This window comes from Cryptomeria japonica, chromosome 4 (assembly GCF_030272615.1).
Source record: "Cryptomeria japonica chromosome 4, Sugi_1.0, whole genome shotgun sequence".
NCBI classification, from domain to species: domain Eukaryota; kingdom Viridiplantae; phylum Streptophyta; class Pinopsida; order Cupressales; family Cupressaceae; genus Cryptomeria; species Cryptomeria japonica.
This window is the reverse complement of record NC_081408.1, coordinates 525124931-525151869: the sequence shown is the minus strand read 5'-3', so window position 1 is coordinate 525151869 and position 26939 is coordinate 525124931. Positions and strand designations below refer to the sequence as shown.

Sequence of the window (26939 nt, the reverse complement as noted above, 5' to 3'; positions counted from 1 at the left end):
CTAGCCCAAAATCATAATTTTTGGAGACAACAATCAATTCAAGGACAATCTCAAGGGCATCCCTCATCTTGGTCTAGGCATGGCTTGGTACAAATTTTGGAGAAAATGATGGGTTTTAGGATTTTCGCTTTGGACCCTCTAGAAGGGTTAGGAGCGAAAATCTTGTTTTAGGCTTATTCCTCCATCATTTCAACTTGAATCCACCTTAAAAGGCAAGAAAACACTTATCCTCACCCATCCAAGCTACAAAAAGCCAAGTTTGACTTGACTTTGCTAGGAAAATAAGGGATTTTAGGAATTTCGCTCTGGACCCTTTGGAAGGGTCAGGAGCGAATTTCCTATTTTGAGCTTGTTTTGACTACTCCGTTACCTCAATCCAATATTCAAAGGCAAGAACACATCAAAGTCCTTCTAACCATGCCATAAAACTCAAGAATTTGACCATCTCCAAGAAGAAAATATGAGTTTCCAAGAATTTCGCTCTAGACCCTTTGGAAGGGTCAGGAGCGAAATTCACCCTCTTGGCTAAAATCCTTCATTTTTCAATGCTTTCAAACATTTCCAAAGGCCAAACATGTCCATTCTTCCTTTCAAGATACCTTGCAAATCAAAATTTGGTCAAACAAGGAAGGGAATGAGGTCTAAGAAGATTTTCACTCTGGACCCTTTGGAAGGGTCAAGAGCGAAAATCATTTTTTAGGCTTGATTCTTCATTTCTCCAATTCCAAACCACCTCAAGAGGCAAAGACATGCTATCTCACTTCCATCCACGCCATAAAAAAAGGTGTTTCTAGGAATTTCGCTCTGGACCCTTTGGAAGGGTCAAGAGCGAAATTCACTATTTGGCTCAAAATCCTTCATTTTTCAATGCTTTCAAACATTTGCAATGGCAAAAGATGTCCATCCTTCCTTTCAAGATGCCTTTCAAATCAAAATTTGGTCAAACTAGGGAAGAAATGAGCCTTAGGAGGATTTTTGCTCTGGACCCTTTGGAAGGGTCAGGAGCGAAAATCTTAGTTTAGGCTTGATCACTCACTTTTCAAACTTCAAACCACCTCAAGAGGCAAACTTAGATCATTTTTCACCTAAGGAACAAGGATTGATGCCAAAATCAAGTAGCAAATGAGGTTTATAGTGAATTTCGCTCTGGACCCTTTGGAAGGGTCAGGAGCGAAATTCTCTTTTAGGCTAAAATCTTGATCTTCAAAATCATCCAACTCCCTCTCAAGGCAAGAACATACCAATTCATCTCCCATCATGTCAACGCCTAGCCAAAACAAGGAAGAAAACAAGAGATATAAGGATTTTTCGCTCTCGACCCTTTGGAAGGGTCAGGAGCGAAAATCATGTTTTGACCTTGATTCTTGATTTTTCAAATTCTAATCTTCCTTGGGAGGCAAACATAGACTACTTTCCTTTCATTTCCACCTTGGTCCTGACTTTGGCTAAAGGAAAAAATGAGTGTTTTCAAGAATTTCGCTCTGGACCCTTTGGAAGGGTTAGGAGCGAAATTCTCTTTCTTGGCTAAAATCTTCACCTCATCCACCTTTACTCACCTCCTAAGGCTTAGAACAAGTCAAAATACTTCCATACATGCCTTAAAAACTAGGAATTTGGTCTTGACAAGTGAGAAATTTAGGTGTATAAGGATTTTTGCTCTGGACCCTCTGGAAGGGTCAGGAGCGAAATTCCTAATCTTGGCCAAAATCCTTCACATTTTCACATCCCATCACCTCAAAACTAGAACGTTGGCCCAAACAAGGGAGAAAATGAGGTTTTCAAGAATTTCGCTCTGGACCCTTTGGAAGGGTCAGGAGCGAAATTCCTACTTTGGGCTAATTTCCATCATTTTGTCACCTCAAATCTCCTCTCAAAGGCAAATGTGCATCAAAACCTTCCCATCACGCCCCAGAAGTCAACAAACTTGGTCATATCAAAGAGCAAAGTGGAGAAAAATGAATTTCGCTCTGGACCCTTTGGAAGGGTTAGGAGCGAAAATCATCCTTGGGCTCAAATCTTGACTTCATTTTCACATTTCCTCATTCAAACAAGCATTTTTACCTTCATTCAAGCCCGTGAATGCGTTAGTTCTAGGTTTTGGTCAAAGTAGAATGTCTTATGGAGAATTTCGCTCTGGACCCTTTGGAAGGGTCAAGAGCGAAATTTGACATTTTGGTCTCTCTGTCAGGATCATTTTATGGAATATAACATATAAGTATAAGAAAGAAGAATTTCTTCTTTCTTATACTTTAAGTTATATTCCATCTATACTGTTAGGATGTTTGAGAGTGGTTTCGGACCTCTAGGAGTTATATTGCAAAATCTAGTTTTTGGAGGATTCTTCAGTTTTCAAGACTTAGTCGAATTTCAGGATTAGGACATTCCAGACAGCCAAATTTCAGGACATTTGAAGATCAGGATGATATTCCAGACTTCATCACTCACCGACTCGACCTAACTCAGACCTTCAAGGATGATACTCACTCACCAAGCAAGACACAATTAGCAACAAGAGCAAAACCAAGCCCTAAGGAAGACTTTCAAAGAAACCCTAATTCTGGGGCCCCAAAGACTCACCTCGGCTCAAGCAGAGCCTGCCATCCTAGTGATCCCCCTGGTGACACTCGAAAAGCAAAGGCTAACAGACAAAACTCTAAAACCTAGAAAGCAAAACCCCACAAAGCGAAAAAAGTAGGGGTCCTGTTGACGTGTATTTTGTACACAATCAAACACAGAATAAAATATCCAAGGGTACCTTATCCTCTCTTGAATAAAGCCTCTGATTGCTGAAGATATCGCGAAAAAGGATCAATTAGGATGACTCCAAGGTTCTTCGATGTAGGGTCTCTACGTGTGGATAAGCACCAGTGGTCGTTGTGAATGCTGTTTCATCAAGGGGGCCTTACGTTTCCGAATTGTAGGAACAGAATTTCCTAAAACTAACAAGTTCTCAAAAAGATCAAAAGGTGGGGTTTGCAAGAGATGGATTCTAATCTAATCCTAAGGATGACTCAATGTAGGCTAGACTTGGTAAGATTCTACCAATTTCAGTATTGCCAAGGAATAACAACTCTACTGAAATTGATGCGATCTTCTACGGTGACTAATGATTTCTTCAATTCATCAAGAATCATAGACACTACCATGAAGGTACATATCAATAGTTCAATAATGATTGAAGGTTTAAGCAATCCAAATGTCTCCAGTTGACCACACAAGGCGTCCTTCCAATTAGTAAGAAGCTAGTGGTTTGGAACGTGAATCTCACCAAAGATCAAGCCCAACACTTAGTCCTTCAAACTTAAATACTACTTCGACTGAGAATGATTCAAGAAAGTAAACAACCATGAAGATAGCCACACGAATTGCAATAAAACACCATAACTTCAATATTTTATTGATCTCAAAGCCAAAATAGACAACAATTGCTTGAAATTCTCTCTTCAATGCTCAATCTTGCTACAAAATAACTTTCTGACTATCCAAAAGCTCTAATCTTCTAACTTCTAACTATCTGACTATATCAAAATGAAAAGGAGTGAGGGTATATATAGCATCCTCAATTACAATGAACGACCTAGATCAAAAGAAGATCAATGGCTGAGATTTTGACACCTAAACCCTAATTAGGGTTTGTTACAAAAAGTCCCCTTTTTATTGAACAATATTAAATGCATAGCCAAATATTTAATTGGCACAAAAATCTAGGAAACATAGACCAATGATAATTAAGGTGCCACATCATCTACAACAACCTCTCTTCTAGAACCTTATTCCCTTTCCAATGCTCTTTCTTAGCATATGCAATGAATCTAGACACAATTCCTTCAATCTCAGCAATAGGAATCTCGGGAAGATTCCTCATTCGTTCCTCCAAGTGGATAACCTGATCAAAGGCCTTGAGAAGAGCCGCATCCCATCCAGGTTCGAGTTCTTTGATTTTCTCAATCAGGAGCATAGTAGCGAACATTTGATCCCTTTGCTCATCTGTGATAACATTCTCATCTTTGCAAAAGATGACCTTGACCTTTTCTTCCAACTCTTGAAGATCCACATTTGTCTCAACTTCAATCCTCTTGCCAAGAATAGTACATAACACCTCAAACACCTTGTCCTGAATTGGATGGATGACTTCTTCAACTTGATTGCATTTGGTGCTGATGTCTTCGAAAAGAACTTCCTTCATCTGGAGCAGAGTTGACCACTGGAGTAAATTATGAGCTCCTCCATCCATTATCTTTTCTTGTGCTAGGATCTTCCTTGGTGTTTGCTTGATTACTTGTAGAACAGGAATGATAACATCTCTAGTGTGGGCAAAGGCGGCTACTATTATCATTAGGTTGTGGATGATCTCAAGGACCTGGATAGCTCGATGGATTGTCTGCATCATTCTTGTTGCAAATTCAACTGCAACTGTGTGGGATTTGTCAATCCAAGAGCTCATAAGCTGAACCAAGCTCTTGACTCTTTCTGCCTCGCCAACTGATTCAAGGGGAAGTGCTTGTACAGGAGACACTGCTGGATCCTGACGTCCCAAACGCTGATTGAGATGGCTAAAGTAGCCTCTCCAAGCACCTCTCTCTCTCTCAAGCTTTCTATTCTTTTCCATTTCTTCCTTAAGCTTCTCTTTAGGTATTTCAAATGAATCGGTTGCCTCATCCAGTGCCTGCTCAGCGGTGAGTGGACCAAGCTCAAATGTTTCTACATCATATTCTTCTGCAAAGATCTCACCTTCATACTTGTCCACCGCTGGTGTAGCTATCTGCAACTTCCTGGATCCTGTCTCATCTCTGATCATCTTGGTCATCTTAGTGGCCTTCTTTTTCTCCGTTCCTTCCTGAGAATTTCGTACAAGGCTTTCTAAGTCAATCACATTATCTTCATCCTCGATCACAATCACCCTTGTTAGTCTCTCCTTCAACCAATCTGGAATGGCAGATCTTGTCTCTCTAACTTGTATCTCTTTAGGCAATGGTTCTTCTTCTCGGAGAGGAGATGTCACTTCATCATCATTCTTGTCTTCATGTAGCTCATTGACTTGGGGAGATTGACTTGATGAACGTTGAGATGCCTGCCCTTCTTCGTGTTTATCATTCTGTACCATTGATTCCATAGATTCCTCGACTTCAGGTACCCTCTTCTCTTGTCCTACAACTTGACTCGTCCTTTTTTCATGTCGAGAAGATGTACCGGATGAGCGATCTCGATTGGCCTCTTGCTTCTTCTTGGAGGGTTCCCTTTTCTCAGGTCTTTCTTTCCTCTTTGCGCCTCTAGGATGAGGATTGCCTTCACTTGCGCTTCTAGGGTGAGGATTGCCTTCACTTGCGCTTGCTCCTCCTTCTCCTGGCCTTTCCTCCAAAGTAAAAGTCATTGGTATGTTCTGTTCTCTCAACTTTTGATGTTGTACATCTACCCATCTGCGAGTACATGACAAAACTGGAGCCATCAAAGCTTTTAAGTCCAAAACCTCAGGCTCGTTCCAATCTATCCTCACTGCTTTGTCTTCTCGGTCATAAGATGATTGGAGATGTCTGCCACTGTCCTGAGCTTGATCGGCCACTCTGTAAACTTTGCATCTCCTGATGAAATCTAAAGGCAATCTGGAATGCATCTTTCTTTTTACTTCTACATCACTTGAGAGATTCATCCAAAAGTCCTCTACCTGACATTCATGCCTGTACTTTCTACCAACTGTCTCTTCTATATACCCATAAGGATCAAAATTCTCCCTCAAGGCAAAGAATGAAAATGAATATAAGGCCAACTCCCTTTCTGCATCATCCAAGGCTAGAGCATTAGGACATACCTCAACTGAATTCCCTAGTATGATAGGCACAGGAATTCCATTTCCATGCCTGTGTCTGAATGCCATCGCATAAGCCGCCAACTGCCTAGTCACCTCAAGTAGCACTATCCTGTCTGTCGGATATCTCGGCAACATATAGGGAGGTGAAGGACACCCATGAACTCTAATATATGTAAACTTTTGGAATTGGACGAACCAAGCACCATACCTCTTTACAAGCTCTTGTGCATCTTGAGATAGCCGATTGTGAATCCCGCCTTGCAATATCCTGGTGATGTTCATCGTGAAGGTATCATTGACTAACTTGTAGTCACTTCCAGGTGGATGATGCAAATGAACATAAGAGTCACAAACTCTGACTTCCCCGGGTCTTCTTCCGATCACTCCTCTGTGAGGTAGTCCTGCATATTCGAAACTCCTGATCAAGGCATATATGATGTACGAGCTCATGTGGAATGACTTGGTAGGCTTTAGTCTCCTTAACTGCACGTCCAAGCAATGGCTAATAATTCTAGCCCAATGAATTGTTCCTTTTCCTTGAACTATTACCTGGATGAAGTAGAACATCCACTTCTCAAAATATTAGGCTTGAGGAGCCCCTGTAACTCGATTGAGTAAAGTTATCAAATCTCTGTATTCCTCCTGGAAGTCGATCCTATGTGGTGTGTTGGGAATCTTGCTCAGGCGAGGACGACTTTTGAGTAACCAATTCTTATTGATGATGCTCAAGCAAGTGTCTGGGTCATCTTCATACATGGACTTGGCTCCTTCTAAGCTTTTGTAAATCATATCTTTATGTTCTGGAAGATGGAGAGCCTCACTTATAGCCTCTTCTGAAAGGTAAGCCAAACTGTTCCCTTCCTTGGACACGATTGATCTTGATTGTGGGTCATAATGGCGAGCACACTCGATCATCAGCTCATGGCACTGGATCGCTGGAGGGAAACCGGCCGCCTTGATGATGCCACTTTCATTTATTCTCTTTGCGACAGGTGATGGTTTTCCAATGTAAGGGACCTCTCGAAACTTCTTCACACTGAAGTTTCCCAAGTTGGTATCTCCAATGTTGCTCCACTTTGACACGATCTTGGTCTCCAATTCTTCATTCCTCTGATCTTCCTTCATGAGAGCTGGACGACTAGTGGATGTTCCTGCCTTTGGGGTCTCCATCTTGACACCTCCACTTGAGAATTAATTCTAAGAAATGATGCAAAAATAGGAGAATTTGTTGGGCGAAAGATAGATCGAAGTCCTCCCTTTAGCAAAATGTACTTCCTCTAGTCGTCACAAGCATCAATTCCACCACCTCTAGCCTCCAACAAAATTCGCTCCAACTAGACCAGTTTTCGCACTTCTTTCTTGCTCTTCCAAATCGCACTTGGAGTAATGAATGAATGATTGATTAAAATTGCTCAAAACACCCCTACTATATAGGTGCTTACCACTTCATTTTCCATAGGCCGACTTGGTAAAATAGAACTCAAAATAAACAAAAATTAATAAAAGAAGGCCGACTTGACAAAATATTAAAATGATACCTCAAGCGCTCTATCTTTTAATTTTAATTTAATAATAATTAATTTCAAATGCCTCAATTAATAAAAAAAATCGATTTTCTAAGTCTCAAATTAATTATTAAATACCCATGCACCTTTATTAAATGCCAATTTAATTAAAAATTTTAAAATATTTCGAAGTTTTTAGCGAACTTGGCATCTAATGCGATTTGGAGGATATTAACGCCCAAGCATGGTAAAAAATAACGAATGTCAATAACCTCGCTCTGGTCCCTTGGAGAGGGACAGGAGCGCTCTTGCATTTTAAACCTTGTATTCCTTGCTTTCATGTTCAAAACCTCATCCTTGGCGTCCAAAATGGCCTTGTTATTTGGAACTTTGAGTTTAATTCACTTGATCTTTAGAAGGAGTGTGCCTTAGGACATTTTCGCCCTGGTCCCTTGGTGAGGGACAGGAGCGATTTTCTACTTTTGTCCTTGATCTTTATCTTTTAAATTGCCAATTCATGTTGTGGGGTAAGCAATGATCCCCATTGTTCATTCTATGCATGCTTAACTCGTTTCCTCAAGGCAAAATAGGCTCTCCCAAGATTTTCGCCCTGGTCCTCCAGTGAAGGACAGGAGCGATTTTTGCATTTGAGCCTAGGATTGTCAATTTTTGGAAGCAATTCCTTGTTCACCATTTTTTAAAAAGGCATTTCTCATCTTGCACCACCTTGCCTTGACATGATTTTGGAGGGAAATTGTTGATTTTATAAAAATCGCCCTAGTCCTTTGGTGAAGGATAGGAGTGTTCTTTAATTCATTGTACAAACTCTTGATCACATCAACCTCCAATTACCTTCAAAGCATAAAACATCATTCCCCACTCCTTCTTGAGTCTTGGAAACAAAAAATAGCATTTCAAAATGTTAGGCAAATAGGCATATGTGGGGATTTCGCCCTGGTCCCTTGGTGAGGGACAGGAGCGCTTTAGCCAATTGTCATCGAAATTTGTGGTCCTTGCAACTCCATTCCACCCTGAAGCACTTTAAGTATCATTCCAAACTTGTACCTTAGCCTGGATTCGTCCCAATTTGGAGAAAAGAGATAGTCTTTTAGGTTTTTCGCCCTGGTCCCCTGGAGAGGGACAGGAGCGATTATTGTCTTTTGGGTTGATTCCCTCCTTTGTGGTCCACTCAAGTTATATTCAACGGACAAAACACACCTCCCTTGACCTCTTCAAATCGTAAAATCACTTTAATCTTGCAAGGATAATGCAAATTTTGAAATTCAAGCTCCGGTCCTTCAGTGAGGGACAGGAGCGAATTTTGCCCTCTAGGCCAAATCTTTTCACTTTTCATCTCGAAATTCCTTTGCTAGGGAAGATATCATCCTGTTACAAGCTATGAACAAGAGTTCAAGTCCGAGAAAGGTCTTAAAAGGTGTGTATAAAGAAAATCGCTTTGGTCCTTCAGGGAGGGACAGGAGCGAATTTATCTTTTTTAGACAAAAGCTCCATCATTTCATTGCCTTTAATTAAGCCTGGATGCTCTAACATGTGTAATTCATCTTTCACCATGCCCTTGACGTTTCAAATTGACCAATCAATGCCAAGAATGACTCAAATAAGCCTTTTCGCCTTGGTTCTTCAGGGAGGGACAGGAGCGAATTTATCTTAATCCTTCAAATTTCATCATTTTCAAACCTTCAAAATCCTTAAAATCATTAAGTCACGTCCAATTATCTCCCCTGGAGACCCTGCGCAAAACAATTTTAAAATAAGTCAGAGACAAATATGCACTAAATAACATTTTCGCCTTGGTCCCTGGGAGAGGGACAGGAGCGATTTCACCTTTCTAAGCTAAAATATCCACAATTTAGGTCTTCAATCATTTCACAAGGCATAATTAGGTCATCTTCAAGGCCAGGAATCAGTTATCTTGAAAAAGTGGCATGGTCCTCTGTTTCAGGCATCATCTTGCCTCCAAAATTTGATCAAAATTTACCTAGGCAAAAATGTACAATTTTATCTTCAAAATGCTAACACTTAGACAAAATTTGAATTTTCCCAAAAGAACCCTGACTAGACCTAACTTGAGACATATCCGACTTCGTGACAGACTCACCCTACTTCAAAAATCTCAATCTTCGGGAGGATGCGTAATAACTTTCAAAATTTGACTGGACTTGGCTTGAAAATATCCAAAAGAAACCCCTAAGGCTTAGCCCTAGCCCAGACAACTCACTCACTCAAAATCCTAGAAGCAGAGAGAAGAACGGGCAAAACAAAAGCAAAAAGAGGGGGTCCCCATTTTAATGGGGCGATGTGTGAAATGGTCACAACAGGTCCCCATTTGTAATGGGGCGATGTGTGAATACGTCACAACAGATAGGAAGAGTGAGAACAAGAGCAAAAGGAAGAGAAAGTGCAAGTCCTCATGGAACACTTGAAAACTCTCATCATTTAGATTAGTTAGTGTCGTGTGTGTGAAGTAGGATACTTGCAGCTGCAACACAAACACTCAATAGATCATTTCAAGCATGTTTAGCAAATTGAAATCAAATGAAAGATAAACCATGACAAAGCGACCTATCGCCTCCAAAGAAATGCGAGTGTGGATTTGCTCTCAGATCTAGATGAGCAATCCCAGTGACTTGACTACACCAAGACGGAGGATTTAAAATGATATGATGTGCAAGCTAGATGAATGCATGGTTAAGCTAGATTGATCCAAGAAGCTAATTATGCTAATGGTATGCATTGATTGAACTAGATGATGATGCCATTAAGCTAGATGAGATTGATTATGCTAGAATATGATCAAATTAAGTTAGATCCAAGATGCAATTGCCTATAATAACAATGCTTAAATGATATGAGATGGATATGCCTATGATAACAATGCTTGAAATGAGATGAGATGGGATCTTTTGTGCTCCAAAATGGGGGATATTTATAGGATTTCCAAGGCCATGGGTGAGGTGGCAGGAATCAACGGTTAATATTGAGTCTGAAGATATAAGGATCAAATTGGAGGAGGTTGGAGAAGAGGTTGGAGGGAGGGACACTTGTCATCTCTGTGGTGACAAGTGTCAAGGAGCCTTGCTCATAGAAGGGCAAGTGTCCAAGGGAGGAGACATGTGGCATAAGTGCCATGTGTCTCAAGGGGAGAATATCCAACCCATAGGAGGTTAGGATAAGGAGGTTAGGATGTGCAAGATAGGATAGGGTTAGGTTAAGGGGTGGTTAGGTTAGGTGGTTAGAAGTTAGGATGCATGTGGGAAATCTAAAAATTCAAATAATAGGAAAATGCTAATTAACTTTCAACAACTCATAAATTGATTTGTTTTAATTAATTAGGGGATTAGAAGAAATGAATTAAATGGGGGGAGGATTAATTAATCAAAGGGGACTATTGAAATGAACTTATTAAATAAATCCTTAGATTTATTAATAAGTAGGTGAATGGGGAATTTAATCAAATTGCTAAAGAATTCAATTAAATTGGGAAGGGGGATTAATTAAATAATTGCTTATTTAATTAATTATCTACAGACCATTTTTAGGTGCATACAGTTAGATCCTTAGATTCACTGTGTTAGTGTTTTGAAGAACGAAGTTTTGGATCTTAATAGTAAGGACTTAGTGTTGCAGAAAACATATTGATAAAATAGTGAAAATAGTGTGCGCCATGAAGGCTTGTGGGGCTTGATTTGGGCTTGAGAATGCACCAAGGGTGCTGTTCTCAAATTTTGCAAGAGGCACTGCAAGATCTATGCAATAGAGAAATTATATCACCCTAAACATTTATCAAACAAAAAAAATTATAGTATTTGAATTAGAAATTTCATAAATGCATCTAAGTTCTAGATATTGGGCTTGACAAATAGACATTACTGTTTTAAATTTGTAGACAATGATTGAAGCCCTAATGAAGATTGGGTTTGTCCATTTTGCTATGGCATTTAGAAACTTTTTGTCATTAATTTTATTTGTTATTGTTAACTTGATGATGACTCTAATTTTGAAACTGAACATAAACTGCAATCCAACATCTTACAATTGAATTTTCAAACTAAAAATATTGATGCAAAGAGTGTTTAGGAAAAAGACAATATGCCAACATAAATTTTAACCTACCATATCTAAAGCTTAGCAAATGTTAAGATGTGACCATTTACTGACCTAAACCTAAGTTATTAGCTCTTGTTTGGATCTAGGTTCAAGTTTGCGGATTTGGTTTGTTGATTTGGCAAAAAAATTTGGGTGCTTGGGTTCACCTATACAAAAATAAATGTACATATATAATATAATAATAAAATAAATTATAATAGAACCGGCCTCGAGACTAAAAAAGAAATGGCTTGGAAGAGGAAACCTGTGATTTTCAGAGAGAACCAGGATAACCCTAAGAAAATCTTTGAATCGATTCCCTGTGAAATTGAAATGTTAGAAATTGTTAACAGGGACATCGCAGCATATGAGCAGTTGGTTGTTATTGGCCGAATTATGGGGAAGAAATTGGGCCATGAGGAAATGAGGCGATGGATTAAGGCAAACTGGGATAATGCAACGGGAGATATGTTTTATGACAAAACAGTTTTTATAATTGAATTTGAGGAGGATAGTAGAAACAAGATTATGGAGAAGGGCCCCTGGCTTATGGAAGGAAATTATGTATATGTGCAGAAATGGGTCCCAAAATTGGACCCAACGGTTACCTGCCCTGGGGAAAAGCCGTTATGGCTTCGTTTGTACAACTTACCTTTTGAATTTTGGAGCGAAGGTGCTATCCGGCGGATTGGGAATTCTTTGGGACAGACTCTGCAAATCGACATGGGTGATGATGATAACATCATTTATCTCAGAATTCAAATTTTGAATATATGAAAACCCCGCACTCTATTCAATTGGTAACTTCAGCAGGGACTTGGGTACAAAACATTGACATTGAAGAAGAGAAGTTTTTCTGCCTGAGATGCAGAAGAAGGAACCATAATGAAGAAGATTGTAAGGTTCTGACCAAGAAAGAATGGTAGAAAAAGCTCGATCAAAGTCATGCCCTGGCTAACCAATTGGAAGTGTTGGAAGACAAAGTGTCGGAGGAGAGAAAGTCCCCTTTGCCAGTCCCTCGTGTTGGAAATAGGGGAAGGCAGTGGTGTTGGTCGGGGGAAGGAAAAAGAAGAGGAATTTGTTGATTCTCATAGAAAGGAAGTATCCCGGGATGATACATCCCCAGGGATTGCAATGGATTTGGGTGAAAACAACAACCAAATCCTTTCCCAAGAACAATCTGTGGCTGTGCCTCAGAAAACTCCAGTCGTCAGAACAAAAACTGGTAGAAAGACGAACAACAAGAAAAGAACAGACGAGGAAATGCTTCCTGATCAAGCTTTGATTAGAACTTATATGACAAGGTCCAAGGGAGGAGGCCCTTCCCTTGGGGGGCAATGGAAGTCCTTACCTGGAATGTTAGGGACATTTGTGCCCCTAACAAAAGGTGCATATGATTAAGCGCCAAATAAATAACATGATGACTGACATGATTTTGTTGCAGGAAACCAAACCAAACAAGATTGAGATGGAAAAGTTTGTAAAACGATTTATAGGGTGGTCTGGTTTTGCTAATGATGCAAATGGTGCATCGGGAGGTCTTTGTATAATGGGGAGGATAAGGTGTCAATTCAACTTTTAGAAATAAATCAGAATTGGATGAAAGCCATGGTAAAAAGGTATGTTTCTAATTTATAATTCATTCTATACAATGTCTATGGTCCAACGAAAACATGGGAGAAACTCCTCTTATGGCAATGTATCCAAAATGATACGCAAAACCATGATGATAAAATCATTTTAGGGGGGGATTTTAATGCAATTTTACTTGCTGATTACAAACAGGGAGGTTTTGGTAGAATGGGACAAGTTCAATCTGATTTTGCAGATTTTGTAAGAATTAATGTACTGATGGATACTGTTCCTGCAAACGGTAAATTTACATGGACAAATAGGCGGAAAGGCCACTCCAATATTGCAGAGCGTTTGGATCGTTTTCTTTTGTCAGATAACTGGAATGAGTTAGATGTTCACCCAAGTGCCATAATTAAACCATGTCCCATTTCTGATCATCTCCCTCTTGCACTTAACCTGATTGAGGATTCCCATCCAATCAGATCACAGTTTAAGTTCGAAAGTATGTGGATGAGATGGCCTGGATTGGTGGAGAGTATGAAGGAGTGGTGGGCAGATATTAACCAGTTCAGTGGCACGAAAATGTTTGTCTTTTCAAAGAAACTTCAAGCTTTAAAGGTGAAATTGACAGAATGGAATAAATCCACCTTCAGGAATATTTTTGTAGAAAAATAAGGATTGAAGAAGAATTGGAATCTCTCAGCGAACTTGTCATTCAAAAAGGGATGTCTGAGACAGAATTTCTGAAGGAAAAGAAATTTCTTAAAGATTATGACGAGATCTTGGCAAGAGAAGAATGCTATTGGCGATCAAAATCCAGGGATGTTTGGCTTAAAGGAGATCGCAACACAAAGTTCTTCCATAACTCCACAAAAGCTAGGAGGAATTGGAATAGAATCTCCCAAATCCAAAGTATGGATGGACATATCATGGTTGAGAATACAGATATTGAAAATGAGGGGATAAAATTTTTCAGTGATCTTTTGGGAGGTGAAGGATGTAGCAAGAGACTGGATTTTTGAAGGAAAAGAAATTTCTTAAAGATTATGATGAGATTTTGGCAAGAGAAGAATGCTATTGGCGATCAAAATCCGGATGGACATATCATGGTTGAGAATACAGATATTGAAAATGTGGGGATAAAATTTTTCAGTGATCTTTTGGGAGGTGAAGGCTGTGTAGCAAGAGACTAGATTGCAGCTTCATAAATGATACTCCACCTTTGCTGATGGAGGTTGACAACAGTTTCCTAATTGCTCCCGTTTCCCCCGAGGAGGTGAAAGAAGCTACCTTTCAATTGGGACCAGATAAAGAACCTGGGCCAGACAGGTACACAGCTATATTTTTCAGAAGTGCTGGGACTTTTTGACACAAGATATTCTTGGTGTGTTAAAGGAATCTAGGTGTAAAGGGGAAATATTGAAGGAACTGAACAACACAAACATCGCTTTGATTCCAAAAAAATAGGATATCAATACCTTTGCTGGTTTTCGTCCCATTTCTCTATGCAATCCAATATATAAGGTTATCTCTAAAGTCATGGCAAACAGGTTGAAGATTTTGCTTCCAAAATTGATTTCAAGAGAACAAAGTGGGTTTGTTCCAAGTAGGAACATTGCGAATGGAGTCATCATTGCTCATGAAGTGTTGCATTCAATCAAAACAGATAATCTAAAAGGTATGATTTTAAAACTTGATATTCGTAAAGCATATGATCATGTGCAATGGAGATTTTTGATGTTAATTATGAAAATGTTTGGTTTCTAAAAAAAATGGCTTGATTGGGTATGGGGATGCATTTCTTCTCCTCGATGCTCGATTTTGGTGAATAGAGCACCATGCGGCTTCTTCCAAGGTGCTAGGGGGCTCAGACGGGGATCCCGTCTTCCTTTCTGTTCATCCTTATAGCTGATCTCTTAGTCGTAAAATCAAAGCAGAAGCAGTAACAGGGGGATGGCAAGGTATTCAAGCCATTCCATCAATGGCTTCCTTCTCCCATCAGTTATTTGCTGCTGATCACAGAAGCAGTAAGAATTAAGCAGATTTTGGAGGATTACTGCTCTGTTTCCAGGCAGATTGTGAACAGAGATAAATCCAGTATTTTCTTTTTCAACACTGGGCAGCAGATGCAAAGGTGGATTGGAGCTACTTTCAGGTTCACCATTGAAAGATCCCGTCCACTTACTTGGGGGTCCCTTACTTTAGCGGAGCTATAAGAAATAAATTGTTGCTGGAGACTATAGAGAAAATGAGGAAGAAAACGGAGATGTGGAAGGGGAGATGGCTGACTTTTGCAGGGAAGATTACTATGATTAAATCTGTGCTTGCAGCGGTGCCTATCTGCCTATCTACTTATTATCGACCTTGGAAATCACCAAGGGATCAGCCAAAGAAATGACGAAACTGCAAATTTATTTTATGTGGGATGGTGTGAATGAACAATATCGAATCCCATTGGTAGCCTAGGATACAGTTAAAAAGGACAAGGAGGCAGGGGGGCATTGGGATTAGAGACTTGATGCTTCAAAATAAGGCTCTAGGAGCCAAGCTTGTGTGGAGGCTGTTTGAAGAACCTACAACGTTGTGGAGCTTAGTCCTTCGCAACAAATATATAGACAACCTCAACCCGGAGAGAATTTTAACCATTGCAGATCCACTGGTTGGTTCCGCTATATGGAACTTCATGCTGAAATGTCGTGATCTTATCACCGATCATATCTCTTGGAAGATTGGTGATGGTAGAAGTGCTTTATTTTGGTTGGACTCCTGGAACGGGTAACGGCTCTGACCGATTTACCCGAAGTGGTTGAGTTGAGATTAACAGCCACGTCTTTGTTTGGAGACAAAGTTAAAGATTATTTGGTGCGTGATCCTCAGGGAGATGGGATGGAATATAGATGGAGGGATCTCTGCAGGGTGGATGCAGAGGTCGGAAGAATAGTGATGGAAGAATTGAACAAAAGGCACATTGTCATTGGGAGAAGTACAAACAAGATCATCTGATATGCGGCTAAAATAGGCAAATATGCAGTCAAGTTGGGATATAAGCTGGAGACTCTGGTTCAAGAGCGTTGTGAGTGGCAACATCTATGTTGGAGTACTATTTTGCCCAAAGTGGGAGCTTTAACTTGGTTGGCTGTTCGGAAAAAGGCCTTGACAGGGGAAAAATTGATGAGGCTAGGTTTCTCGAGACCTTTTTGGTGCCCAATGTGTAAGGAACAAGAGGAAACTTTAGACCATTTATTTATCAATTGCCCATTCGCTCGTGAGGGTTGGATTTTCTTTTTGAACAAAATGAATTGGAAAGGAGCTTTGCCTAGCATGATTGATGGGTTATTTAAATGCTGGCCCACTGTGAACAAATCCTCAGTTCGGGGAGGATTGTGGTATGCCATCCTTGCCTCAATTGTCTGGCACTTATGGAGAGAAAGGAATGCATGTATCTTTAATGAGTCCTCACTACAGTCTGTCCTCAGTAAGATTGAGGTGGGTATTTGTGAGCACATAAATACAAAGGTGGCTGAGAGGAAGCATATTCATTCCACCTGGTGGGATCTTTAGGTATCAAAGTTGTGCCCACATCTAATTCCACCCAAGGAAACTTATGTTAATGATAGAGCAAGGGAAGAAGCTCACTGGACACTTCCACCAACAAGGCGTCTTAAATTCAACTTTGATGGAGCATCCAAAGGCAATCCTAGATCGTTGAGTGCTAGATTTATGATTAGAAACGAGAGAGGAGAATTGGTGTGGGGAGGGTCAGTCAAACTCCTGGATGGCACTAATAACAATGCTAAGTATGCGGCTCTGCTTGGCAGCTTGAGGCTATCTGCAGATTAGAACCTTCGATCAATTGATATTGAAGGTGATTCTCTCAATGTCATTTGGATGGTCATCTCCAATTCCGCTCCCAGTTGGAAATTGGAAATGTGGCTCGAGGGAATTCGTGAGTTGTTAATTGATATCGATTTTTCTATAAGGCACACATATGGGGAGGCTAATAGGGATGCAAATCTCCTTTCAAATTGTGCCATTGATCAGGAGGATTCGGTGGTCATTTCAAATATGGCCGAGAGATGGGAGGGCCTGTCCTTGATTGCTCTCGGTCCAGGCTCACGAGAGATTCCCGTCCAGTATGTATGAGTTCACTGGGACAGATGGCAAGTGAAGGACTTACTTGTAGAACGGGTTTCCTACGAAGGACGATTTGGAAATCTTTGTGATGGGATTGAAATCTCCCTTTCCTGGATTTGATGCGCCCGTGACTATCCATTCATATGGCTATTTAATCAAAGCCCGATAAACCATTGGTAGAAGCAGTTGGAAGACAATGGCGATGTTTTCGGGTTCGATGCAACATGTTTTGATTCCTCAATGCGGGTGTGACTGTGATTTGGGCTCTGTAGCGGAGCAACTAAAAGCATTTTTCGTGCAAGATGGGGACGTCAAAGAGGAGGTAGCCAATAAGATCATGGAGAGGAAGATGTTGTCAGGAGATCACACACATAATGGAGCCATTTTGGAGCAGTTTGTCTATGTTATAGCACACCACTGGGAGTTTCGATGCCTCGGTGAAAGTAGTTAAGAGAATGGTGGTTCCTAGCCTCCAAGATGTTGCAATAGAAGCTTCGAAGGATTTGGACTCTACAACAAACACTGGTTTGATTACAAATGCTTGATGCATTGAACCGTGTCTCAAATCCAGTACGATCTGACCTAGATATGGCGGCTTGGCCAACGGATCCAATAATATGGAGCTAAATCATGCATAATCTCTTTGCCCTTCTTCTATTTTCACAAAACCATACATAATTTCTTCGGCCTTCTTTAATTTTCACAAGAGCCAGACTTGGATTTGGCACAAACTCAGTAGGCTGATTTTGGACTTAGACTTGGTCATGGCACATGCTCAACAATTCAAAAAAAGGATATAGAGATTATTTTAAGGAAATGCCTATTTTTCTATGCATCCTTTCCTAAATCAACTTTAAAAACATTAAAAAACTAATCAATCAAAAGCTACTTTGATCACGTATACAGGTAGTCTATTTTGCTAAATCATGCACAATCTCTTTGGCCTTCTTCTATTTTCACAAAACCATACATAATTTCTTTGGCCTTCTTTAATTTTCATAGGAACTAGACTTGGATTTGGCATGAACTCAGTAGGCTGATTTTGGACTTAGACTCAGTCATGGCACATAAAAAAAACTAATCAATCAAAAGCTATTTTGATCACATATACAAGTAGTCTTTGAACAAGGATAAAAGTAGGTCTGAGCTAGAGGTTGCAAAATTTTGATATATATAATTACATTGAGAAGCATTCTATAGTGTCATCAAGGACTATCATGTCATAACTTTGTCAAAAAAATAAAAAAAAACTATTTAGAGCTGACATTTGTTTAAAAAATAAATCTAAAACTACAAAATATCTCTTAAATAAAAATAAAATAATTCTTAATTAAATTTAATAAAATAACTCTTCAATAAATAAAATAACTTTTACGCAAAAAAAAAGGTTCTTCAAATAAAAATAAACATTGTAAATGAAATAAAATAATTCTGTAAGTAAATAAAATAGTTTTGGACTAATATTCTACAATAATTTTTAGATAGATGCATTTAAGATATCTATACTAGTTATTCTCAAGTGTTTTTGATGTCAAAACTCCTAGATTATGATATCCATGGCATCTAAAAAGAAAAATCACATAGTTATGAACTACAATATGTTAATTTTAGTACTTTCAGATTAGATGAAAATCAGAAAATCAGAATTTGTTTCTAACTAGGTTAATTAGATTTATTGGTTTTCAGATTTAAGCATAGTAAGAAATGAATGCAAAAGAGACAAGACAAAGTTACCCTGGGAAAACCTCCTAGGAGGAAAAACCCAGCCAGAAAAGATCCTCAGATCTAATTATGGTTTTAGATTCAATTGACAATTACACACTTATCTGGAGTATAGAAGTTGCAGTCACAAGGAAGATGATATAGAAGACTACACAGCTAGTTTGTTGACAATGATCATGATTTACAGTCCTTCTAACTTGTCTTGCTGTGCATGCACCTTTCAACTAGTTCACAGTCCTTTGCTTGAGCCTTCAATGGAGATCCCTGTCTTTGATGATAACTTGTGATCACCAATTAGATCTGCTGCACACACATGGAGTTCACTGTGATCACCAATTAGATATGGAGCTCGCTGTGACCTAACTGATACTCTGCTGCCTATGAATGAAGTTCGCTGCCCAAGAAGGATATATATCGCATTTACTTGAAACTGCATTAATGATATTGTGAGGTATATGTCTTATTTATAGGAGAGCAGCCACTCCTAATCAAGTCAGCTTATGATGAATTAATAACCTTTAATTTATTTGCATCACTTTAACCAAAACCCTTTATTAGATAGGGTCGGCCCTATTCATGTAAGCATGTTATCTTGCACGTAGCGTGGTATTGAGGAGTAGTGTGGTGTTAAGGAGTGTGTGATATATAGGGCCTAGCCCTAAGAGTGGCATGTGGGATTAGAAGGGCCCAGCCCTAAGAGTAGCGTGTGAGAGGAGAAGGGCCCAGCCCTTGGCAGATTCCAATGTTGCCTCAAGGCAATTGGAATCTGCATTCTACCTAGTTACAATCAACACTCCCTCTTAACTAGGGAGAAAGATAATCTTACGACCTGGTTACAAGATTAGGGCCCAGCCCTAAGTAATACATGCAATGTTTAAATTGTAATTTGAACTTAGCTGTCAACTTCAAATATCCCTGAGAGAGGATCACAACAAGTAGCCACAAATAGTAGCCCATAGTATCCATCTTGTACTGCCTGTAGAGAGTGGATGCACACTTGCAAGTCATGAATACATACACAATTATTCATGCACATCATGGAGTCTTTCCATGCCATCAATCACGTATATCCATCATACATTGTCTTTACCTCAGTCTTCTCCCAAAGAAAAATGTAACATCATAATCTTCCATCTTGCACCCAAGCATAGAGTGGAGATACATAATCATTGCTCTCCATAAGCATGGAATGAAAACATAGTCCTCCATCTTGCACACAAGCAAAGAATGGAATAAACATAATCGAAATATTTTAGTCTTCCATCTTGCACACAAGCATAGAATGGAACTACATAACATAATATTTCAGCTCGCACACAAGCATAGACTGGATCCACCTTACATTGCCCGCAGAGGGTGGATAGGATCTTTTCTACCATCTTACATTGCCCGTAGAGGATGGTTAACAATTATACTTCTCCCTGAGAAGATTACAATACCATCTTACATTGCCCGCAGAGGATGGTTACCAATTACACTTCTCCTTGAGAAGATTACAATACCATCTTACATTGCCCGTAGAGGATGGTTGAACATTTACAATACCATGTTACATTGCCCGCAGAGGATGGTTACTAATTACACTTCTCCCTGAGAAGTTTACAATACCACCTTACATTGCCCGCAGAGGGTGGTTGATACAACACAATGTATCACAGAGGTTGAGACTCCCTCTCAACCAAGGCGGTGTTCTCCATAGCTCCAAGTTTATCTCAAGCTTCAAGAGACTTGGTGAGAACATCTGCAACACAAGATTGTCCTGCCATAAAACACTGAATTTTCAGGTATCACTATACAATTCTAATAATAAATCAAAACAGCATAACAAGAATTTTGAGAAACCACACTGCTTCTCTTGATGCAACACTTGTAACAATGTATTTAGCTACAGTAATACTTAATGCAACTGAGGACTGTCCTTGTAGGTCCAAGAGATCGTAGCGGGTGAATGCTTGAAGTATTTTCCTTGTCTGTAACACTTCTTGACCAATCTGAATCTAAGCAGCTTCAGCCCATAATCAAATGTGTCTTGCAAACATCAAAATATGCTTAGCTGAAGCACTCGCCAATCAACCTGCCTCTATTCAGATGAATCTGCAAGATCGTAGTTGGCTGCAGACATACTCAACTTCTTCAAGTTAGTTTCCATATAAGTTTATAATCCATAATTCTAACACAACAATAGAAAACTTGACTTAGAATAATTTCATTAGATCCTTGCCACACTTCGAACCTAGAAGTAATGCATTTTAGGTTTAGATCTTCTATCTCAATTCTGAGCTAATTTTTTCTTATATTAAATCATGAGACTATCTTTATGTCAAAGTTTGATCATCGGAATTAACATTTCAAATACTTTAAGGAACATGTTAGAATCTTTACAAAAACCCTCGGCTTATCAAATACTCTTTCATACCAAGAGTTTTATTGAAGGTCATAGGGCTCCCTCTTAATCCTCAATATCAGACTGATAGCCAAGCATCATAGATCATAATTATTCATAAACAAGGATGAGAAATGCCAACTTCACCTTTTATGAATTGGACCCATGGTGCAATTATGATCAGGACATATCCTCAAACTTCTTCTAATTGAGTGAGAAGATCCTTATGCCTTACTTCAAAGCTCCCTCTGAAGTCACATCAATCCAAGCTTATAGATTTCTGATGTCAGTAAGGCCTTGCTCCTCGACATACATCACCTACTATATGAGGTTATATAAAGATGACCTTGGGTGAGGATCACAACATTCATGATAAGTTAGATGCGTTCTTTTAACAAATAACCAATGATCCATAGAATGTTGAGACAATACTTATATGACACAAATTAAAAGAACCAGCCTGTAACACATAACCTTGAAAAAATTGTACATCACCATACTTCACACTTCATGATAGTAAATACTCAATTGAAAAGTCAGCTTTATGTAACTATTATAGAATCATTCAATTGATAGTCAAAAGCTCAATCAGATCATAGGTGAGGAAGTACTGATAGAATGTTTACAAGAAGTATACTTACCAATGAAGATACTAACCAAGCAATGATAGTGAGAGCCCATACTTCCATGAATCAATAGCAATTAGTAAGCTACAGTATATAATAAAATAATTCTGATAAAGGATTTCAGATCAACCTCTAGATATCCAACAGCAAATACAAGCATTGAACAATAAATTCTTAACTCACTTATTTATGGCATTAATGAATACTTCATTTACTCAATTAGCAGCGATACTTATGTAATTGGCTTATTTTCCCTTACACACATAGATAAAGGCACACACAAATTAAACGAAGTTCAAAATAGAGAGTTAATATTCAAGTTCGCAATGTCTTTACAAATATATGAAGTTCAACTTTTCCTCATTGGAACAATTAATCACTAGATATTTAATGTGGGCATACTTCCATATTTAATTTTAGTATTTAATTGATCAGGTCACAGATAGGCACGTACACAAAATTTCCCCTACTAGGTCTAGGTTTGCTTTAACCATAATTTAATCTATTTCAAAATACTTATGACTTCAATTAATTTATCAATTATTGACAAGTAAATTGTTCATTTACCATACTAGAGAACTAATTATATCATACTAGATGATTAATTTTATCATCCATAATTCTTAATGCAAGTGTCAACCTACGTTACTACTTTAGTTCTAAGGAAGAAGGGGATGGCTATGTTACCAAAGCGCTTAGAGACCAAGATACAATAGGCTCCCTCAAGGTTTACAATTCCAAGCCCTTACCCTATCTTGGGACCATACCCTCAAAGTTTACGGGACCATACCCTCAAAGTTTACGGGACGCTGATCCTTACCCTATCTTGGGAATCATCCTATTGATTGGATTTAGACTGCCCCTCTTTGGAAACAACTCCATTCTCAACTTTCTTAAATAATGACAGTAGTAACAAGTATTAGGCTATAAGTATACTAACTTGTCATGTATTATGAATATATATGAAATTAAGTATAATTGTCATACATATTGCAGTCCATATTAATATTATTATTAAATTCTGCATAAGATCATTATTAGGTATCATATATTAAGCATGCACTAAGCACATCCCCATGCATACCACCTAGAACAAAGATGTTACTACCTGTAACTTAAAAATAGTTATGATCTGATCCGATCCGAGGTGATATCACTGGATGCTTTGATTTCTTTCCTTTATGTCTCTCAATATGAGGGAGAGGTCACACCTCCTCATCATGTATGTTCTTTGGCAAGAGACACACCCTTTCACAATCAGATCTGCAACTCTTAATTAAATTAGATCTTAACCACTACAAAAAGTTGCAACCAAAAATAATAAGCCCTTAACAACAATCTTAATTAACCAAGCATCCTCTTATAATGTTCGGTTTAACAAGGACTAAAATAGAAGATTCATTTATTTAACATTTAATGTTTTCATTGTTATCAAAGTCATCTTATTGAGAGATCCTTATATTTACAAACATGTCACCAAAGAAGGAAAGGACAAGAGACTGAAATTACATGATTATATCTGATCACTGGTTAGTACGAACCTATCTCTGATATTTCCATCAAGCCTATCTTCAACTTCTAACCCCATTAACCTGACCTGTGAATGAGACAACAATCTGAAAATAAATGAGAACTAACTCTGAAAATTGAAAGTTGATCTAGCCTATACAAAGAAACGGGACTCGGACTCGGGACACGGCGTCAGACTCGGCTGGACTCGGGAAAGTGAAAAACTCAAGAAATTTAGAGATTTTTAAAGATTTAAAACTTGTTTCAGACACCCTTTATTGAATACACCTTAAAGACACAAAAACATCATTAAACTCGGCTCATTTGATTACATACACAAGTATACATCAATCACATAAGCATAAACGCAAATTGTAGCTGAAGAAAATAAGAAACATAGATATATAAATATTGTCAAATGTATACAATATTACAAAACTCATGGAATAAAAAATCCATGTCATCATATGATCATTATCAAATGTTTCATACAAATACCAAAGGTAAATAGTAAATACTAAATACAACTACAAGTGTACAAGCCTAGGCTGAGAGGGCCGTGCACCCTCTCGCCCTGGCCCCCTGCGAAGGCGTTTAAAGTAGGTCCTGGATGATTCAGCAGCCATAGTTGCTTCCCGTGACACCATGCCATGCTCACCAACATCAGGAACGACTGTGTCATGCTCACCAACATCAGGAACAACTGTGTCACTCTGAGTCTCAGTATTTCCTGTCTCTGCTCATGCTCTCTGCTCCTCCTCTGCCATGGCTACAGCCTCAACCTCTATATCTACCTGGTCGATCCAATCAATGTCATCATCACTAAATACAGCTGTAGGAGTCCCAGGAGCTGTCTGATTCTCATTGGCCCACTCTACTTCAAGATTAACCTCATCTAGAATGATAGGAGACATGTCAACTGTTGCATTCTTTCTCATTCTCAGGCGGAGGTTGTAGTGAACAAAGACGAGATCATTCATCTTCTCCACAGATAATCTATTGCGCCCCTTGGAGTGTATGTGCTCAAACATACTCCAATTGCGCTCACAACCTGATGCGCTGCATGGTTGGCTCAAGATACGAATGGCCAACTTCTGAACATTTGGTGTCTCTGGGCCAAAAAAGTTCCACCAATGATCTGAGTTTGAAATGAGAAAAATAAATAAAATCAGTCTCACTCATGAACTCATTTAACAAGTTACAATATAGTATTGAATAAAACTAAAATTAAGCCTAACAATTTATTTTTACCTGGCATCATAGTTGTCCTACCGTCTTTGGCGATAGGACGAGAGAAGGTTTCCCCTTGTGCATCTAAGAACATCTGTAGCTCTCGAAAAAGGTCTATCTGAGAAGTACCAGCAGGTCCCATCTTCTCCATGATTGCATATAGCCCATTAAGGACCTCCGCATCAGCCTTGAAAGAAGGGATAAAACGGAATGCCGGATTCAGATAATAGGCTGTCGCATGGATGGGCCTATGTAGCTGATGATGCCATCTCCTATCAATGATCTCCCAAATGGGACCATACTTGCTCTCATCTGCTCCATAGACGAATCTGATGGCCTCCTTCGCCCTATCCATGCCCTCATATATATAGCCCATTGCGGGCTTATCTCCATCCGCAACTCACAACAAAACCACCAAGGGCTTAACAAACTGCAAAATTGAAAATATTGTGTAATTTAGAAAAATGAGCAAATAAGAGAATACATATAATAAGTTATAAAACATGAAGCTAAATTGTAGAATTTATAAAAAAATTACCTTCACTATCTCATCACAAGGGACCCAAAAGCCTTGCTCATCAAAAATGCAGTCTGCCATCTCTATCCCTGCAGGGGTGGTAGCATAGGATGAGGAAGACCACTCCTCACCAACAATCATACGTCTCAAGGCAGGCTTAGACCTAAGCATGGACTGCAATGTGAGGAAGTTTGTGGCAAATCTTGTGATTCCTGGACAATGCAACTCCTTCTGCTCTGTGTATTGTCTCATAAGAGCCAACACCCATGAATGATTATATACAAATTTACAGACATTTCTTGCCCTTTCTACACATCTCTTGACCCATGGGACTTTTCCAATATCCTCCAACATGAGGTCAATGCAATGAGCAGCACATGGAGTCCAAACTATAGATGGGTGCCTCTCCATCAATAGTCTACCTGCAGCAACATAATTTGTTGCATTGTAAATTGTAATTAATGGAGGTACAAACTACAAGATAGTAATTAATTTGCAAACAAAATTAGTTTGTAATCAAAAGTTTACCCGCAGCAACATAATTTGCTGCATTGTCGGTCACCACCTGTACCACGTTCTCCTCACCCACATCTTCAATCACCTCCTCTATCTGCTCACATAGGTAGGTGGCATTCTTGCAATGGGCGGAGGCATCAATGGACTTGATGAAAACGGTGCCCCCTGAAATAAAAAAATAAAGCTAGGTCAATGATCATTCAATAAACCATTAGATAAAAAATAAAAAATTAAAGACTATATGAAACTAAAATTAATCAATCACCTGCGGAAGAAACAAGAAAATTAAGGAGAGTTCTATTTCTCCTATCCGTCCAACCATCAATCATGATGGTGCAACCTTTAGTGCTCCATATGTGGCGTTGTTCATCTAAATCCTTTTTCACATCATCCACCATTCGAGACAAAATGGGTCCCCTCAAATCACTCTCACTAGGGGCTTTGAACCCCGCCCCGCATATGGTAATGGCATCAACCATTTGTTGCCAATAAGGAGACCTGTCGCAAAGAAACTCAATGAGATAAGTTAAGTATAAAAATTAAAACAATCAAAGTTATCAAACATAAAAGTTAGTAAAACATTCACCTGGCTACAAAGAATGGAATACAATTGTAGCTCCAAAACCTGCCAATTGCCATTTTAGCAGCATCATGGACCTCCTTGTTCCAACCCATGCCCTCAAGCGACGGTTGGGACCCAGGAGTAGTGCGAGGCACAAAGAAGGAATCCAACCTAGATTTACGAATCCTAGGTCCAATGGTAACATTCTCACTACAACTACTAGTGGTAAGAGCATGAGAAGTGGCGGTGGCACTGCCACTTATAGAAGCAGAAGCAGAAACGGAAGCACCAGCAGTAGCAAACTGAGTGGGACGATATGGAGGTAAGGAAGAAGGGCCTCCAACACAACCTAACCGTGTCCCTCTTCCTAAAACTATCTCTCTCCCAATGGCCGCTCGATCCTCCTTTTGTTTCTTTTTTCTTTCAATCTCCTCAACCATTACATAACAATCACGTATGGCCTTAGAGACTGCTTTTAGGCATGGTTCGACATCATGTCCACACACACCAGCAATATGGTATTTCAGCCTATATATACCTCCATGGAATATTGTTTGCAAAACATACATTTTGTTTGCCCCTTTCTTTGCCCTGGAAAATCCTCATGATATTTCCAAGCAGGGTCCTTTCTCATGGGGGGTCTAGAAGCTGAAGTAGACATTTTAGGATAGTTTTGTGAAAGTTGAAGTTGAGGCAAATAATAAAGTGAAGTTTGTTGCAATAAAACATTACAAATACAAAATCAAA

General features: G+C 39.2%; 2 protein-coding genes across 6 annotated transcripts in view; one reads left to right on the top strand and one right to left on the bottom strand.

Annotated features, from left to right (window-relative positions):
- LOC131069020 (PTI1-like tyrosine-protein kinase 1) overlaps window positions 1-26939 on the top strand; it is a 77887-nt gene that overhangs the window by 33503 nt on the left and 17445 nt on the right. The gene's annotated exons all lie outside the window — the stretch shown is intronic.
- LOC131069021 (uncharacterized) lies at window positions 24226-26226 on the bottom strand. Its single transcript, XM_058004313.2, has 4 exons — window positions 25896-26226; window positions 25643-25795; window positions 25136-25536; window positions 24226-25027 (listed from the first exon to the last, which is right to left on the bottom strand). The coding sequence occupies exons 1-4, from the start codon at window positions 26107-26109 to the stop codon at window positions 24998-25000; spliced, it is 798 nt and encodes a 265-aa protein (XP_057860296.1). The 5' UTR covers window positions 26110-26226; the 3' UTR covers window positions 24226-24997.

Coding starts and splice junctions, on each gene's coding strand:
- LOC131069021 (XM_058004313.2), bottom strand. CDS start 26,109: ATGGTTGATGCCATTACCATATGCGGGGCGGGGTTCAAAGCCCCTAGT. Junction 25,796..25,895: donor TTTTCTTGTTTCTTCCGCAG/GTGATTGATTAA, acceptor TTTTTATTTCAG/GGGGCACCGTTTTCATCAAG. Junction 25,537..25,642: donor AGCAAATTATGTTGCTGCGG/GTAAACTTTTGA, acceptor ATGTTGCTGCAG/GTAGACTATTGATGGAGAGG.